The sequence below is a fragment of the Lissotriton helveticus genome, chromosome 6 (assembly GCF_964261635.1).
Source record: "Lissotriton helveticus chromosome 6, aLisHel1.1, whole genome shotgun sequence".
Taxonomy (NCBI): domain Eukaryota; kingdom Metazoa; phylum Chordata; class Amphibia; order Caudata; family Salamandridae; genus Lissotriton; species Lissotriton helveticus.
Window position 1 is genome coordinate 331,821,175 of NC_136067.1, and position 19,643 is coordinate 331,840,817.

Below are 19,643 nucleotides of genomic sequence, written 5' to 3' on the forward strand. Positions count from 1 at the left end.
GTTCTGAAAGACATTCTCTTCTCTGTTGGCAAACTGTTGCAGATTGATCCAGATTTGTGTCTTTAATTTGTCTCATACTGTGGAGTAGTGTCTCAGAATGTCCAAGGCTGAGCTACGACCTTCCATCATACAATTCCAACCTTAATGGTATCAATAAGCATTGGCAATGCTAGTCAGCCTCCTTAACCTTTATATTAAACAAGCACAATCAATTAGCTTTGCCAGTGCTTCTTTATAGTAGTCTTCATTAATTGTCATTACCTCATTGTCTATACCGTTCATTACGACATTGAGGCAATCCTGCCTCACCAGACATGGAATGACCAGATTCGCAAAGTCACTGCGGGCACAAAGAGGAGAAAAGACCGAGAAATGGTGTATCAAACGAAAGCCACAGAAACTAAGGCACTTGACTGTTGAAGAAAAAACAAGTGAAGCCTCAAGCTCGAGCTGTAACTGAACACAATTCTAGTTCAACAGTTTGAAAAACAAGAGGACACAATTCATCGTAAGCGCGAGGAGTCTCATGTAGGACCATCTATAAGCCAACCAGAGAAACGCTAATAACAAGCAACAAGTATAAAACCGCCATAACCTCCTAGGTGAAGTAAAGTGAAGAAGTAAAATACCAAAAACAATTCCCAGCCCACATATAGGCTGCTGCTGTGCACGTCAAACAACCAGTGAGAAACGTACCGATCTGTCCAGGGCCCCAGAGTGGGCACATGAGTGGCTGTATGGGTGAGTTAGTGGGTGTGTGAGTGGCAGTATGAGTGAGCGGATATGTGAGTGGCTCTATGGATGAGTGATTGGTTGTGTGAGTACTGGTATGGGTCTGTGAATGGGTATGTGAGGGGTTGTATATGGGGTGTATGAGAGTTACTATGGGGGTGTGAGTGGTATGGCAGCGGTTCTGTGGGTGATGTCATCAGTGATGTAAATTGAGATGTCATCAGTGATGTCACTGACCATGTCATGAGTAATGTAACATATGAGGTCATAAGCCGTGCATTGCGGGGGCGGAAGTTATAGTTAGCTCAGGTAACTGCTGAATTTCACTGGTTTTGTGCAAGTGAAATCTGAGATTCACTATGATGTCCCTGTAACCCTTGTTTTTTTCAGTGAGTATCAGCCACCAATAGTGTTTACAGTAATGAGTTCTTGGGCTCCATTAAATAACTGAGGGAAATTAAGAACATACTTGTCACCCTATATGCCTTTATGGAGCAATACTGATTTTACTCTAGATATATGAACAGCTGCCTTCAAGAAATGCTATGAGCTGTGTGCATCAGGCTAGTAGATATGTGTTTGGGCAGTCAGAGTAAACGTTCTGTGGACAGTAAGAAGTAGTATGACCTTACACCAAATTAAAAAAGAGCTATTTCTGGACCAAGAGCTATACACAATTACAACGTAGGTTCCCCCAACACTCAGTCAAACAAGGGCCTCGAGACACCCTCAGACATGAAACATGCTATCGCTGTTCTAGATCAAGTCATCCAAACAAAAAACAAAGGCAGCAAAATTGCCTGTAAAGACATGTGGGAAAATATCTATACTTACATTTAAATGAAGTCCAAAGGGCAGACATCTTCATAGCAAATACTAATTTTGTGAGCTAAACAGTTTAAGATACTTTAGGCTGCAATTTAACTCCTGAAAAACTGCATATAGTATACCTGCACAGATCTGGGGATGCTGGAGAGGTTGTAGTAAGTTATAGAATATTACTTGTATACTAACAAGTTACTAAGAGAATATAGTAAGTGCTATTGAGCAGGATATAAGAAGTGAGAAGGATGGCTGCCCAGAGATGATCATTCTAGCCTGCCCATGGAATGGTATATACTATACCCACTACAAACCAGTAAATGCAAATTGATTTCTACCGTACGTGTGGTAGCCAAACAAGGCACAATAACACTGTGGTGGTAAATCCAATGTTCCCACAATGGAAACCTGATGGGTGTGGATTTGGTCCTTATTGGGAGTGGAAAAGTTAGCAAGGAATGAAAAAAGGGGTTGTGAAAAGTTGGGGATACTTGCACTATATTGCTTTGGTGCTCAAAAAGTTTGTGTGTGTTCTAGATTGTGGGAGCTCCACGAGGACTGTTATCTTGAATAAAGAAGTATCACCTAAGATTGCTTGATCTGTTGATTGTAGGAGCAATGTACCTATGATGAACCTTTGCAGCAAGAGGAGTATGAGGGGGGGAGTTTGGAGGAGAAAATTGGAAAAAGGGATTCAGTTATAAAGTATGTAATGAATTAGTTACCAACTCAAACACTTCTTGCACATCATCCACACCTGGATGTCCATTTCCTACCCGAAGCTTGCTACAATGAAGACAGAGTTCATGTTGTTTGCCAAGAACAATAAACAACCTGTCTCAGTTACATGAAGCTTGATAGCTTAGAATCTCAAATTTATTTGTATGCTATGTCTCTTGAATTCACCCTGGACACCAACCTCAAGGGACACATTGCCCAAAAAAATATAAAGAGGACCTGGTACCAGCTCCCTATTCGAAAGAAAGTCAAACTATTTCTTCCACAAAGCGACTTCAGAACTTCTGATAGAGTCATCACACCCTTGCATCTGGGTGGTGATAATGCCCTATTCCATGGCCTCCATGACTCCACACTGGCACCCCTTTGGGGCATCCTACAAGCTGGAGCACACCTTATCCAGCGCTTAAAGAGTTATGATCACATAATTCCCAGCCTGCTGGACTTAAATTGGCTTCCCTTACCGGCACTTTACCATCTTCCAAATCAGCTGCATTATTTACAAAGCTATCCTGACCAGCACACTTTTCTTGCAGATATGTTAACCATCTGTGGTGGCTCTTCACACCTGCAGCTAAGACGCCATCGAACTGCAGATTAAGCAGTGTAAAAAATAAAAAACACAAGGCAGCAGGCCTTTTCCGTCTGTGCACCCAAGATCTGCAACAACACCCTGTATCCATCAGGATCATCCCAATGCTGCTCAATTTAGAAAAGGGTTGGAGAGTCACTCCTTGAATGAATACAATATCACAATGCATTACCCATCAACAACTCCGCTTCCTCTCATCTTACTCGCTGTCTTTGACCATGTACGGCAGGCCTCTGCCCTTTGGCTAGGTTTGTGCTTTAGAAATGGCATATACCTACATACACATACATGCATGCATACATAAATATTTATTGACAATTAAAGTAACCCTAGGTTCTATAGACACGCAACATATTTTACATTGTAAGTTACTTTCCAAGTGAGTGTCACAACTTCTGGGTAAACGAGTCATGCATTCAGATCTACTAGTAGGCAATTAATATGGATGAAACTAAGAAGGGTGGAATTTCCAACACGGTTATCAGTGATTACTCATTCATTAACAAAGGACATAGCAATAACTGTTAGATGGGTAATTTATTATTATTTATTTGATTTATTTAAGAGTTTTATATAGCGCTAGTTAGACCCGAGGGTATCAGAGCGCTTTACATCATTATCACACGCAAGACAAATTTACACAGTAATATGTGTAAGAAAGTGGCTCTATATGTAATGGTCCAAAGTAAGAGACAGTGTGTATAGAGTCCCCAGAGGTTTGGCAGAGGCTAAAGTTGGATATAACCTTGCTCTCTAAAGTGGTAGCTTGGTCGAGCAGTAAGGCAGTATCAGAGAACAGTGTAAAGCATTTGTTGTACACATCAGTCAGCAAATGGTCTCACACACTCAAGAACTGAACTCTAGGCCAATTGTTTTGTATCAAAAGATATAGTTGTTTTATTTTAGAACCGACAAGGTATCAAAATATACTTTCTCAGGATGAGTGACTTTAGTTAAATACTTTTCAAATAGGCGATAGACTTTTTGAATGCAATAGTTACAGGTTGTTGCAATAGGCAACCCAATTTCAAACAATGCAACTTTGAGCTCAATGGGAATTTCTAGTTGAATGCAGTTAGTTACTTTGTAGATTACTTTTCTAACTATAGGACTGGATCCTAGAATCAGTCCCAGGACATGAGCTGTAAATAGTTAAGTAATAGTATGGTGGAAGTCACTGAGGATTTTACATGTAGGAACAGTACATGAAAGGGTTGGCTCCTGACTCCTCCTGTACTCTGGTTATAGCTGAAATATTTTGGTCTTACAATCCACAAGGGAAATACTAGTCCCATTAATATCCGGGGGAGGGGAGTACCAATTCCATCTGAGAAGCCATAAAAACACAATGTACAATGTCCTCCTAGGCATAGAGATTCCATATTGTATGAATTTGGTACCACTTTTGTGGTAACAGAGTAGTTTTTCAAAGTCAGACTTGGGTGATCTCAAACAAACCCACACTTTGATGGTACTGTTAGAAATAGAGTGAGCACCATAGAATTCCTTAACCAATTCACATTCCTTATTTTCTACATTTCTTTTGTTGGAGAGCTTTTAGAAAATCCAATCTTTTATACTGTTGAAGCATAATAAAGCTCATGAGAAATGTTTAAAGGAGGGTAGAATAGAACCAAAAGGAAGCTCTTAGTAGTGGGTATGTATACAGTCAGTGGGCGCTTGTGTATGTAGATTAGTGGTGTGATCATTGTACCATGATCAAATTACAAGTGGCCACCAAAAGTTAGCTTAGAGAAATGTCATCACCTCATCTCTTGAAACGTTAGGAAAGTGACTTCCTTGAGAACAGGTATCCTAGTGTGACTTGGGAAGGCCTTTGTACTCTGTTTTATCCTTGTCTCATGAAGATACAGGAGGATATTACCCAATGCTCGTTACCATGCTCAGATTATTGTTTGAACATTGCTTGAAATCGTGTCTGCTGGTTTGTGGTGAATAGTGAAGAAAGATATAGAATTTTCTAATTCCCCCTGGCAATGTGAATTGTAAGTGGTTTCCTGCTGCATAACGCATACTTGATTCTTAGGAAAGAATGAAGGAAATGCTGATTCTTTTGAAGTGATTGCGTTGTGTAGTCCCTGTGTTCCCTCTTTCACTCTTAAATATCTTCAGGAGGAAACTTTAGTAGAGCAGCCGTCCTATCCATACGTCTCTTATGCAGTTGAAGGCCAATTTCACAAAGAATCTAATAAAATATTTTTTAAATTGGAAACAGATTCACTCCCAAGGGAAAAGGTGTTTCACACTTTGGGCTTCATTTCAAGTTTGATTCTAAATTTGCAATACATGAAATGTGATGATTACGTTACTGAAGCCAGTATGTGGGCTGTTTCTCCTGTTATGTCTAGGACTATGAATAAGTAGCGGTAATCACATTTACTGCTAGTTCTGCATTTATGTATGAAGGACTTAACTCCAGCCCGAAGCTGCATGCTTTTTCTGTGCATGATGTGGCATTTAGGCGCGTTTTGATAATGCACTAACATAGCATTTTGTTAGATAAGCAGACTACAATAAATGTGTGGTAATGCGATTACAGAACATTTATTTCCTTTTTGCCATGCTAAATAAGGTTATTGCGTGTGTGTGTGTGTGTGTGTGTATATATATATATATATATATATATATATATCAATGCTCGAAGGTGTCCACCTTTGAGTAGCACGCGAACAGCAGCTTGGTTTATGTATAGGTGAGGACGGGGATCCACTCGTAGACGCCGCTCCGTACGGGATCTGCCCGACGCGTTTCGAAGCTCCATTTGCTTCTCTTCAGGGGCTTTAACGGAAGCGGTGTGCGCAACCGCCGACCCACTTCCCCATTTAATATATAACACACCCACCGATGGGAGGCTCAAATGAGACTGTGCATTCTGGGAAGTGTGGTCCGGGAAGCACACAATCAAGTCCTGTATGGACTCCACAAGTGGGCCCGTCCTCGATTCCAAGTACGACTGCTGCTTCACTTTAGTGACCCCCAGGGTGCCGGGGTGGTGCATACTCCGCGGCTGGATGGCCGCGTGACCACCCCGGTACCCGGGGGGTCACGAAAGTGAAGCAGCAGTCGTACTTGGAATCGAGGACGGGCCCACTTGTGGAGTCCATACAGGACTTGATTGTGTGCTTCCCGGACCACACTTCCCAGAATGCACAGTCTCATTTGAGCCTCCCATCGGTGGGTGTGTTATATATAAAATGGGGAAGTGGGTCGGCGGTTGCGCACACCGCTTCCATTAAAGCCCCTGAAGAGAAGTATATGGAGCTTCGAAATGCGTCGGGCAGATCCCGTACGGAGCGGCGTCTACGAGTGGATCCCCGTCCTCACCTATACATAAACCAAGCTCCTGTTCGCGTGCTACTCAAAGGTGGACACCTTCGAGCATTGATTTATACGCGGCCGTCCAGCCGCGGAGTATGCACCACCCCGGTACCCTGGGGGTCACGAAAGTGAAGCAGCAGTCGTACTTGGAATCGAGGACGGGCCCACTTGTGGAGTCCATACAGGACTTGATTGTGTGCTTCCCGGACCACACTTCCCAGAATGCACAGTCTCATTTGAGCCTCCCATCGGTGGGTGTGTTATATATAAAATGGGGAAGTGGGTCGGCGGTTGCGCACACCGCTTCCGTTAAAGCCCCTGAAGAGAAGCATATGGAGCTTCGAAACGCGTCGGGCAGATCCCGTACGGAGCGGCGTCTACGAGTGGATCCCCGTCCTCACCTATACATAAACCAAGCTGCTGTTCGCGTGCTACTCAAAGGTGGACACCTTCGAGCATTGATATATATATAGCTGCAAGTACCCCGAGGGGGCAATGAAAACGCACTCTCTCGCCTCAGTTCAAATGATAGCGGTTTATTTAGTAACCAGTACCCAACGCGTTTCGCTTCTTACAAAGCTTGCTCACAGGATGTTGAGCCAGTTTCTAAGTCCTCCTTTTAAACACCAGGTCATGTGACTTCCTCTGTTGGTGGTTCATGCATGCTGGTTAATGTAGTTCATTTCCATTATATTCACCAGTTTGCACTTATCTGTTATAATTCACAGTTTGCGGCAACAGGGAAGAAGGGAAGGGGTAAGTGCATTTCTTAATTTGCAGATATTTTTTTGGACATTTTTTTAAACTCCTTGGTGAGTGTATTATTTTTTCCCTTTGCGTTTTTCCAATGATTCCATTGGATTTCAGTTTCCGAGGTACTCCTTCTTGCACCCAGTTAGATCAGTTCTGTTCTTACATTCAGATCTGTGTGTCTAGCCCTCTGGTGGGCGTTATTTTCTATTGTTGAAGGGGACAGTTGTCTGTAATTAAGCACCAATACATTAGAGATGAACGTAGAGTTCTTCAGTCAAGTTCAAGCCTGTCGGTTCTAAGGTTCTGAAGTTTATTATGTGCTTTGATTCTTTGCGTCTCAGTGTTTTGAGTCGATCACCTCCTCTCTCCGATTGTTGAACTTGTTCTATTGCACAGAATTTCAAGAGTTCCCAGTTGTTGCTGTGTGCTTGCTCCATGTGCTTTGCCACTGCGTAGCTGCGATCCTGATTCGTTGTTGCCCTGGTATGTTCCAGGATTCGCTTCTTGCATTCGAAGGTGGTGCTCCCTATATATTTTTTGTTGCAGGGGCACTCGATCAGATATACCACGTAGGTGCTCTTGCATGTTAAATGTTGTGGTATTGTCCATTTCGTACCTTTTCTGATAGCAATTTCCTTAGTAGTTTTCGCGATCCTGCACACCTTGCAGTGTCTGCATGGGAAGAAGCCCTTTCGTTGTAACCACTCAGTTTTTTGCACTTCTTTGTAGTGGCTATTAACCAGCTGGTCTCCCAAGTTTCTTGTGCGCCTGCACGTTATGTTTGGGTGGTCGCCTATGATTCGTGTTAGTCAGATCACTTTTCAGGATTGGCCAATGTTTTTGAATGATTTTCGCCAGCTTATTATTTTCCGCACTGTGGGTGGTGATTAGTTGGATCACTTCCTGTTGTGTTGGAGTTTTTTCTGGTTTGTTCAGGAGTTCATTGCGATCTTGTGCCTGTGTTCTTTTAAGGCTCTGTTCCACCGCTTTCTTGGGGTATCCTCTTTTCCAGAATCTAGTGACTGCATTGGCACTATGGAGCATGAATTTTTTATCCTCCGAACAGTTGCGTCTGAAACGTAAGAACTCTCAATAGGGGATGCTCATTTTCAGTTTCTTATTGTGGAAGCTCTCCCCATGGAGAATCGCGTTCGTGGCTGTCTTCTTGCGATGCAACGTGGTCTGTATAGTGTCATCATTTATATAGATCTCTGTGTCCAGGAATACCACCCTTTCAGCACTCATTTCCACAGTGAATTTCAAGTTGGTTTGTGTGTTATTTAGATTGTCAAAGTATTTGAGAAAATCCTCCTTGCAACCATCCCAAATGATCAGCAGATCATCTATGAATCTCAGCCATAGAATGATCTTTGTGCTCCATTGTTAGTTACTTGTGTGCCACGCTAAATGCTGTTCAAACCATCCCATCGTCAGGTTTGCGTAATTGGGCGAGAAAGAAAAGCCCATGGCGCATCCTTTTGTCTGTTTATATAGCTTTTTATTGAACAGAAAGATGTTTTGGTTCAGACACAGGTGGATCATTTCATTCAGCATCTTATTGTGGTCCTTGTATTGGATATTCCTTTTTGCTAGGAAGAACTTGCAGGCCTTTATCCCTATGTGGTGTTCAATGTTGGTGTACAGTGACACCACGTCCATTGTTATTAGTAGGTACCTCTTTGACCAGGTAATTGTTTGGAGTTTTTGTAACAAGTCCGTCGTGTCTTTGAGGTATGCTGGTAGTTGTTTGACCAAGGGTGCCAGGAATTTATCAATGTAATTGGATATGGGCTCCATTAGAGAGTTTTTGGCTGACACTATATATATATATATATATATATATATATATATATATATATATATATATATAGAAGCTCCGTGGTCTCCCTCAGTGAAAAAAGGAAACTCCAAGCACTCCAGGTACAGCAAAACGAGGATTTTATTACGGCTGACAGCAGCAAGCAAGAGATGACAGACGCGTTTCAAACACAAAAGTCCTTCCTCAGTGTCAGTGTAAAGCTGCGCGCGGCTTGTATTCATACACGCCTTCACAGAAAGTGAAGGCGGACTCATGGTATCGGTATGGGTGTTCATTCATGACTATTACCAGGAATAACGTGGCGGCCATTGCACAATGGGAAAAACGTCATAATACATTTTGTAAATCAACCATTGCTTAGCAATAGCGTTCATAACTCCACTTGGCCAAGATTATTGTAAATACAAAATTAGAGGCATAAAAATAATAATGAGCGCCTAATCAGGCCGTGAATCGGCTTATACCTGGTTTTAACTTCAAATTACATTCTACATCCCACTAGATACCAGAGAATAACAAAAAATTGACCGTAAATTATAAACCAACAATGGCATGTCTTTTACCAGAGATAAAAATTGAATCTCGCCGTGTATCGGCACTTCTCCGGTGTTCATAATAAATATTAGTCTACCGGAGACAAATTGGTAATATCAGGCTGTTACATGCCTTACTGTGATTTTAGAAAGAATAAGTGCATGAGAGAAATCTATATACATATGTATGTGTGGATACTTAATTTGCAAAGGTTGCATCAAAATTCAAAATTCAAGAGTTCAATAAACCACCTAGCTTATGTCCAATATATACTTCAAAAATTATTTACAGTAGACATATTTGCAAGTTGTTAGAACTCATAAGAGAGACCCATCATAAGTCAAAAGACAAGAACAAAGCAAGGAAACAAGGACTGAATCAAAATCAAAATCAAAATCACAATATATAAATTGCACTGAAAGTGCAAAATGTATAGAATATATACAATATATACAATATATACAAGGTATGTAGACAGATATATATATATATATATACACACATACATACATACATACATACATACATACATACATACATACATACATACATATAGATAGATATAGATACAAACAGAATTTTCAGAATTAGTATTGACAAGACTAAGACCATCACCTCTTTGTGCCAACAAGAACACATGGAACACTTTCATTGTAATGCACAGATGATGGTCATAGTCTTGCACAAAACTTTGCTATGAAAAGATGGTCAGTTAACGGGTGCCAAAGTGATCTACCCCACCAGAAAGATGCATTGATGAAAGCCTTGATAAGCAACACTCATCGGAGAAGTCCTCTTCTAGAGCAGGCACATGGAACCCGGTGCAAACCGTGCACTAGCACTGTTGTCTCACAGGGTGCCCATACTGATTAGTACTTATTGTGGGCCTGGACGTATGTGAGGAGCATGTTTATTCCAGCAGGACCTCACATCCTTTTTCCGAGGTAACTACTGGATCCCATTGTACTCTAAAGCATAATTAAACTTGGGGAAAGAATAGTGTACATGACTATAACTCTAGTTCTCCACCATTGGTATCCTTCATAGGATCATTTGCAACACGCCACCACCAAATAACACCACTTATTTTTCTATTTTCTTAAAAAGAGACAAGTTTAAGAACGTTGTCCGATTTGAAAGAAACATTTAAGATCAAGAATTTTGGGCCTACGGTTAACGCGCACAAGTAGATGGCAGAGTTGGTTCAAAATGTTAATGTATGGATTCCTCAGGTCCCTTACCATGCCCTATTTATCTGGCTGGAGGGATGCAAGTTAAACTTTTCCCCTACTCCACACTGCTGTTATCCAGGTGGAGTAGATGATCACTTTGTGCAGCAATAGTAATGTGCCACAAATAACACTCATTTGAAATCTAGAGGCAGAGATGAAAAGACACCACCACACGACGAAAGAACATACTGCGGGGCATATAAAGAGATTCTGAAGTTGGTATTATATAGCATTATGTGAGAAGTAGCGAAGGCTGAATAGTAAGGCGAAAGTAATGCCCAACTGTGCCATGTTGTTGGCATTTGTATTGCACAGATTTTGCATGGCTTCACAAGAGGATCCGCTGTCCGAGATTTTGAGGTTTCCATTAAAAAAACACCGCCTCATCCGGAATGTAGGGACTACACTCAAAAAAGGAATTAGCTTGTTAAAAACAAGCTCCACAAAGCAATTGGGACATGTGGAACACAATGGAAAAATGGTTACACGATTTATCTTTGCTGATGATATCAACAGTAACCCGGAAATGCAATTAGGCCATGTTGACTTGGGTTGAGTGAACGATTGTATGTCAAACAGAAAGGGGTGGGAGCACACTGCTTCACCTCACAGCACAGTTTGCCCCTTAGCATTATGGTAAATGCAGTTCATGCTTGCTTGAATATTTACTGAATTATTCCACCAAAGTTGGTGCAGGTTAGTGCTGTAAATCTCTAGACATGTGTTTCTGGATATCATCAGTAGAGATAAAAACGAATTTGATCTGCGGTTGCTGAGCAGGCTGCCCCAATCTTTTCAAGTCTCAGTACCTCTCACAGGCGCACAGATGCATCTCCACAAGCTCGTCAGCTCAATGGCTCATGGGAGCCTTTTCAAACAGAAAGGGGTGGGAGCACACTGCTTTACCTCCCAACTCAGTTTGCCCCTTAGAATTATGGTAAATGCAGTTCATCGTAGATGGAATACTCCAGTAAATATTGTTATGTTATTTTATGTTATGGGAACTTATATCGCGCACAGCTGCTCCAGCGAAGGGGCGTCCTGGCGCTTGACAAGGTAAACAACACAACACAACAAAGAGAGCAGCAGACTAAAAAAGAGCCAACAAGCTAAGGAAATAGAAAGGTCTTAATGGCCCTACGAAATGAGAGAAGATCATCCAGCACACGGATCTTTAGAGGAAGGGAATTCCACAGGACCGCAGCCCGCACTCGAAATTAGCGGCCTCCAGCTCGACTAAGCTTAAACCGGGGAACCACTGCAAGTTCATGGCCCAAAGATCTTAAGGAGCGGGCAGGAACGTACGAAGACAGGAGGTTAGTAAGAATCTGGGGAGAGGAGCCCTTGAGGATTTTGTAAGACAGGCAAAGCACTTTAAATTGAATCCTCTGCTTAATCGGCAGCCAATGAAGGGAACGCAAGGTGTTGGCGACGGAACAGAACCTGGGCAGACCCACCACTGCTCTGGCTGCAGCGTTCTGAACACGCTGCAGACGGATGATTTGAGCCTGGTTAACCCCTACCAGGAGGTAGCTGGCGTAGTCAAGCCGAGAGACCACCGTCGCCTGCACCACTAGCTGCCTGGTCGAGGCGTCAAAAAATTTCAAGACTGGTCTTAAACCCCGCAGAATTTCAAAACAGCATGCAGCAGTTCTCTTGGTGTGACAGACGAAGCTAAGGGCAGGATCTAACCACACCCCAAGATTTTTTATCTCCGTTACCGGAGTCGGGGTGGTCTCAAGTTCAGGAGGCCACCACATGTCGCCCCAGAGTTCCGCCTGCTTGCCGATGATCATGATCTCTGTTTTTTTGCATTCAGCTGGAGACAGTTGGAATTCATCCAGCTGGCAACCGCCCGCAGTCCATTCTGGAACCTTGGGGCATCCAGGCGGGAATCCCTGCTGAGCGTGACCGCCAACTGAGTGTCGTCAGCGTATGAGACCATAGTCATGCCCCACTGCTTGACGACATCAGCCAACGGCCTCACATATAGGTTGAACAACGTGGGGCTCAGCGAGGATCCCTGGGGGACCCCGAGGCCCAGAGGAGGGAATTCAGACTGGTAGGGCGGAATAGCCACGCAAAAAGATCGATCGGCAAGAAAAGAGCGGAACCATTGAAGGGCAGACCCTACGATGCCAACTTCCTCCAGGCGCTGAAGAAAAATCCTGTGCGAAACGGTGTCAAAGGCGGCGCTAAGATCTAATAAAACAAGCGCCGCCGTTTGACCCGTATCTAGCACAGAGCGCATGTGTTCCACCATGGAGAGTAGGGCTGTCTCCGTGCTGTGGCCAGAACGGAAACCGTTCTGCGTAGGGTCCAAGATATTGGCCCGCGAGAGATGGTCTGACAGGGCCATATTCACATGGGCCTCCGCTACTTTCGCAGGCCACGGGAGAAGCGATATCGGACGGTAGTTCTCAGGTTTGAGAGGATCTAGAGAAGGCTTCTTCAGGATGGGCGTAACCACCGTGCCTGAAGCAAGCGAAAGATTGATCAGAGAACACACCGGTAAAGGACCGAAAGATGACGGGTCCCTTAACAAAGCCGGTCTAAATATTCAAGTAAGCATCTAAGTTGGTGCAGGTTAGTGCTGTAAATAAATAGACACGCGTTTCTGGATATCATTCGTCATCTGTAGAGATAAAAACAAATTTGATCTGGGGTTGCTGAGCAGGCTGCCACAATCCTTTCAAGTTTCAGTACCTCTCACAGGAGCACAGGTGCATCTCCACAAGCTCGTCAGCTCAATGGCTCAAGGGAGCCTTTTCAAACCGAAAGGGGTGGAGTCAAAGTCTTTGTCTTCCTCTGAAATTTACTAGAACTTCCACCAGTATGTTTCACTGCCCCCTACCGTTTAGTGAAATGCAACCCCAAATACCACAAGTCCTTGCCATGCTAAAACACCACTGCCCAAAGTGAAACACTGAAAGAAAGGAGACAGTAAGCCACCACTACAACAAAATATTTGCGAGGGCAGTGACAATGAAGCACACCCAGTCTGTGGGCACGACTGCTCGATTGTGAAACCGTGTGGTGGCAGCTAACAGGTCCCTGAGGTATGAGAGTTAGGAGGGTCCTAGCTGTGGAAGGCCAGCTCACGCACTGAGTGCACCTATGCCCACTAGACCGCTGTAGGCAAGGTGAGTCTCACAGAAACTAAATTCGAGCTCCTTTGGACCAGGGAAGTCAGGTGGGGGTAACCAGCAGGTATGGGGGCGACGAGCAACAGTTGAACGTTTTTTTAAGTTTCCTATTTTAAAAATATAAACCTTTGTTGGAGGTACTTCATCTGGAACTGATGTTGCTGGAAAGTATCTTTCAAACTTGTGGATATACAGACACAATGGGGTTTAATGTTGATCTTGCGTTTGATGCTATAGAATGATTAACAAGGAGGGTGGGCCCTCGATATCGATCTGCACTGATCTATTGTCTCCGTTGTACGATGATGAAAAGTTTAACGTAAACTTTTTTTTCGGTAAAATGCAGTAAAAAAATTAATCCATGAATGTTAGCAAACTTTTGTTTTAAGGGGCCCACGTTACATTTTGACGGTCATTAATCTGATCGGGTTAAAAAATCCATGAATTTTAGTCAAACATTTATTTTAAGAGGCCCGACGTTGTATTTTGAGGGACATTAATATAAGTGGCCTTTCTGTTTTGAGTGCTTTTCACACGACAAAAACATTATATTAATATGACTGCATTTTATAGCTCTTTCTAATGTGCCTCTCTTCTTTTATAGCAATGGTAAACTTTTAGCTGCCATCCAAGACCAGTGTGTAGAAATCAGGTAATCATTTTCTTATTTCTGTTTGTTGTTTTTGTTTGCACGTGCATTTAATAGACGTGTGAAGTAACTGCATGCCAAATGTTGTGTTGCCTAGTGCAATACATCTGGCCCCAAGTGGCTTTCGATTTACCTTTGCAATATTACTCTTCGGATGTCACTGTTCCCACCACGTCCCCTGAGATGCATTTGTACTTTATCTGTGAAGTACACTCCACGGCCTGTTGGTCTACTGTCTTGTCCTAAGTAACAGGTTGGTTTAGGACAGGTAAAGAGTAGGGCCTTTGGGGCCCAGTCCCTTCTGCTCTTCCATCGGGAACACTGCGTCTGGCTAGCACATCATTGTAACAGTGATCCCTCTTCCCAGCAGCTGCAGAATGTGTACCAATCGGCCCACGATTGTGTAAAGAAAACATTTTGTTGTCACTGAGTAGCAACCACTTGAGCTCGTCGGGCAAGGAAAATGTAAGGGCTTCTGGGGGCCAATTGCAGAGCCAATCTCTGAACTTGCTACCACTTGCCCAGTGCCTGCTTGTTACAATGTGATGTAAAGTTTTATCATTGTGCATTACACCAGTTACAAGTTTCTTTCCTAAAATTATATGATGTACCATTAATTTAGAATATCATTCTTGAATTTTTGTTATTGATATAATTTTATGTAAATTGTTTTTGGCACCGAAAATGTTTTGCCTCCTTTGCACATATGGCTTACACTGAATTACAAAATGCTAGTTTGGCTGTTCTCTCAAAACAGAAAAACATGAACTGAAAAGCTCATTTTGCAGTCAATAGTGCTACATTTTCATTATCGTTTATATTCCTGTTAAAGTGTGTCTTCGAAATAAAATGCATACAGATACCGTTCAAAAACTGGACATTTTTCTAAATAGTTTATTCTTTGGCCAAGTAGCCTTGGTATTAATGACGGTAACGTCAGACTTCCACGTTCAACCCTCTTCAAAAAGAAAGGGTTTATCTTATGAATCTTGGAAATATTATTTAAAATCATTTCCCAAAACTGGTAGTAAAAGAGTTTAATGTTGCGGTTTTCTTAACCTTTTTCTGTGTTGTTTCGGTTAACATTTAAATTTAATGGAAGTAGTCATCCGATGGGAAATGTTTTTTTTGTTTGCTGGAGGTGTAGCTATGAAATAGTTCTTGCTATTTAAACTTGTTCCTCTAAAGTAAGAACCAATAGTTTAGCCATCCAAGCCTTATTGATAACATTGGTAGACTATTTCAATGCATATGTTAATACAATATTTTTTAATGTTACAATCGAGTGTGGTATCATGATAGATACCATGTAATGCAGTGGTGTGTGGCTTCCGCTGTGTTAAAAAGCATAAGGTATCGTGACGTGGAATCTTCTTGGTTACTCATTGTACTTCTGTACATTTTTCAGATCTGCAAAAGATGACTTTGGATCTATTATTGGAAAATGTCAAGGTAAGCATAGGGTGAAACAAATGTAGTTTCAATAACCTTGGCTCAGTAGTTCAGGGCTGAACTAAAATAATCAAATTCAATGCATAATGTATTGATGTTACTATTTGAAAAGGTCAAACAGTTGGGCATGTTTTAATATCCATATTCAAAGTTTGAAAGGTTTGAAAATTCCAAAGGTTGGAAAATTCTAAAGACCACCGCATAATGAAGTTTCTAGACACTTCAGGTCTGAAATTGTTGGCCAGATGTGGCAAGCAGAAGTTGGCATGCTCACATGTTGAAACTTAGTGCAGCGGCTCAGCCAACGCATAGGCTTAAGAATGAGTATTGACGCACTGATTCTCTTATATGTAATTAAAGTCTATATTTTGCTATGCTTATTTGGCAGTACGCTCTTTGGGCCGGAATCTTAAGGGTGTTTAAGCACCCAAGTATGTTCTAGTTCTCAAATCATTTGCAAATATAAATCCACAATCCTGATTTATGGAATATGGATTCTTGTAATTTTACCCTCACCAATGCCATTTGAGAATAGAGAAAGTCGGGTCATGAGTTGGAATTTCGACGTTGTTTATGGTGTTCCAGGGAGGTCCTTCCTGCAAATGTAGGTGAAGACTCCTATGCATTGCAAGCATATTCCCATCCTGAAAACACTTACAAATTTACTCCTGTCAAGGGCTTGAGTGAGTGTGTTTCCAGGAAGGAAACAGAGAGGAAATATCACAAATTTAATGTCGTGGGTCGAGAAGGAAGGTTTTTTTCTAATGAAACATTATTTAATGGGCACTGTGGGGCGGATGGTTTTTCCCCCGAGAAAAATTACAGTCCTTACTTTTCAAAATATTTGGTGCATGGCTGAGCTAATTTAGGATGCTGTCCAGTATCTTACAGCGTAATAGCGGAACAAACAAGCACTGGCAAAGCCAATGGGTCTCGCCTATGCAAGAGCTATTGGATTTGCCAATGTGTTTCAGCCATGTTGTGCACTAGCGTGGCTGCTGTTCAGCATGGCTAAAAGTTTGTAGAATAGAGGAGAGTAGCGTGGAGTAGCATAGCGTGGCATAAGGTGGCATGGAGATGAGTGTCGTAGCATCGTATAATACAGTGGCATAGATCAGAGTTTTGCAGAGTAGACTAGAGTGGTGCATAATTGAGTGGGGCAAAGTGGAGCAATAGTGAAGAGTTAAGTGTTTCAGAGTAGAGTGCTGTAGAGTGCAGTAACGTAGTGCAGAGTGGTGCAGAGTAGAGTATAGTGGCATAGAGTACAATGATGCAGAGTAGAATAGAGTGCTGTTAAGTGGATTAAGGTGCAGGGGTGCAGAGTGTTTCAGATTAGAGTACAGGGGCATAGAGTGCAGTGGTGCAGGGCAGATTGGCCTAAAGTGAAGTGGCGTAGAGTGCATTGGTTTTGAGTAGAGTGCAGTAGAGTTAAGTGGAGCAGAGTAGAGTGCAGTGGCGTAGAGTGATGCAGAGTAGAGTAGATTTCAGTGGTGCAGAGAGAGGTCAGTGGTGGAGAGTGAAGTGTTGCAGAGTGCAGTCGCCAAGAGAAGTGTTGCAGAATAGAGTGTCGTAGAGTGCAGCAACATAGTGAAGAGTGGTGTAGAGTAGAGTGGCATAGAGTACAATGGTGCATAGTAGGATAGAGAGACAAAGAGTGTAGTGGTGTAGATTGCTGTAAAGTGCAGTGGCGTAGAGTGTTGCGGAGTAGAGTATTGTGCCATAGAGTGCAGTAGTTTAGGGTAAGTGGCATAGAGTCCAATGGCAAAGTGGTGTAGAGTAGCGTGGCCTAGAGTGGTGCAGGGTAGTGAGAAGGGGTCCACGGTACAGTGCAGTAGCATAGAGTAAAGTAGATTACAGTTGCATATAGTAGGGTGGTAGAGAGTAGAGTGCTTAAGCGTAGAGGGCAGTGGCATAGAGTGGAATGTTGCAGAGTAGTGTGACTTGGTATGGGGTGTAGTGGAGTGGAGTGGCGTGGCATGGCGTAGAGTGGCCTAGACTGAAGTGGTGTAGAGTGCAATGGTGAAGAGTGCAGTGGTGCAAAGTGTCGTAGAGTGCATTGACATAAAATAGAGAGGCATAGAGTGGTGCAGCCAGAGTAGAGTGCAGTGACAGAGTGAAGTGGTGTAAAGTGGTGCAGAGTAGAATGCAGTGGCATAGCGTGGTGCACAGTGGAGTGGCATAAAGTGGAGTATGCATGGTGTGGTAGTGCACTGCTATTAAAGACAATACAATTTCAATGTAAATGACCATCACATTTACACAGACATACACTTTTACTGATAAACGTATACAGCACACAAACAGTTATGTGTGGAAATGTCATCACCTAGTGTACTGATTTGCTTTGATTGTAATAAAATATTTGTTTGCATTACACTTCAGAATTACAAAAAAATTGCTTTATTTCTGCTTTCCTAATTCTGATATATTCTGAAATGTCTGCACGGTTTATTACAGACATTTACACTTTCACAGCAAGATTGTCACATAAATTCTCTCACTTTGAAGTCAGAGAAAGAAAAGTAAACACCAAGCTTCCTCAGAAGACAGACCCTGTCATTTGACATCTGCCTTTGAATGCATAGAAAATGTGACAAGATAAGAGCAAAATGTATAGGCCTGTTTACTGAAAGGGAGCACTCAGAAGGATACGTAAAATAAGGAATGCACTCCGTGAGGGATGAAGTCAAGCTGGACAGCCTAAAACAAATAAAGGAAGCAAATAGAAAGCAGGCAAATGTGAGGTACAAACCACAAAGTCAGTGGTAAGCAATGGGCTGAATGCATTTCCGGGGAAGCTTTCCGAATGCCCTTAAGTATCTTTTGCCCAAGGCTTCAACCTAAACATGAAACATAGTCTGTTGTGCTAAGGGGTAAAAGAAGAAGTGTCCAGTACTATAGAGTGCCTTCCAGTAAATCACTGACATAATTACAAATGTCTCCAGAGTACCAAAGTTAAAAAATTGTGGCAACACTAAATTATCAAAAAATAATGTACTCATTTTCTAATAATCTAATTTCTTAATACAATTGTGTCTCTATCACACTAGAAAAAATCATCTCATAGATTTCAGTGTCACTCGATGTTTTTTTCCCAACGTAATAGTACATCCATTACACAATCCTTAGCCAACCTGTATTTCGTGACAGTTGCTTCTTATTGATTTATTCTACAGTAGGAGAGGATGCTTGCTAGTCTTTTAATTCCAGTTACTTTCCAGGTTGGAAATCGTAACTGTGCAGTAAGTCCCAAAGCCGGGATATAACATGTTTTTCTTTCGTTCAGTATGTATTATGTCCGTGGCACGGCTCCTTAACACACCATTTGCTGTTCCGTGTTCATTTGAAAACATCTTGATGTGTCTCTTTGAAACTTGCAGTATGACATGGTTAGGGAATTTAAAAAGTCACTAACCGATAAGTTATAGAAAGGCGCAGGTTGCACAGGAACAAGACACACATAAACAGCGTGTGTGTGCATGTCTGTGTTTGAATGCATTAATGCATTCAAGCTGACATTTACCAGTGCTTGTTCTTTCTCTTTTCCATTGCGTATCTTACCAACACAGATTGACAGCAGTCTGTGCCACAGACCAGCTCTTTAGCCTTGGAGTGTGAAAACTTAGCAGAATGTCTCTACAACCCTTTACCATCAGCCTTTGTCATGGGTCCAGATCACTCTGAAATGCTAACTGATAAGTGTGACTGGAAATGCATTTTCGAAGTGAGATACTGTAAAAACTAGGTCAGGGACAATCAATATTTGCCCGGCGGTATCGCCTCTTTAACCCACAAAATATTAATCAATGAAGAGGCAGGCGCTGGAGACTGGAAG

General features: G+C 42.3%; 1 protein-coding gene across 3 annotated transcripts in view; it reads left to right on the forward strand.

Annotated features, from left to right (window-relative positions):
• The window catches only part of NBAS (NBAS subunit of NRZ tethering complex), a 2,361,081-nt gene that overhangs the window by 135,794 nt on the left and 2,205,644 nt on the right, over positions 1 to 19,643 (forward strand). For all 3 annotated transcript variants that reach the window (XM_078647778.1, XM_078647779.1, XM_078647780.1), the window contains exons 5-6: positions 14,312 to 14,359; positions 15,765 to 15,808. In XM_078647778.1, coding sequence (XP_078503904.1) covers positions 14,312 to 14,359; positions 15,765 to 15,808 — 92 coding nt within the window. The remainder of the gene's footprint in view (positions 1 to 14,311; positions 14,360 to 15,764; positions 15,809 to 19,643) is intronic.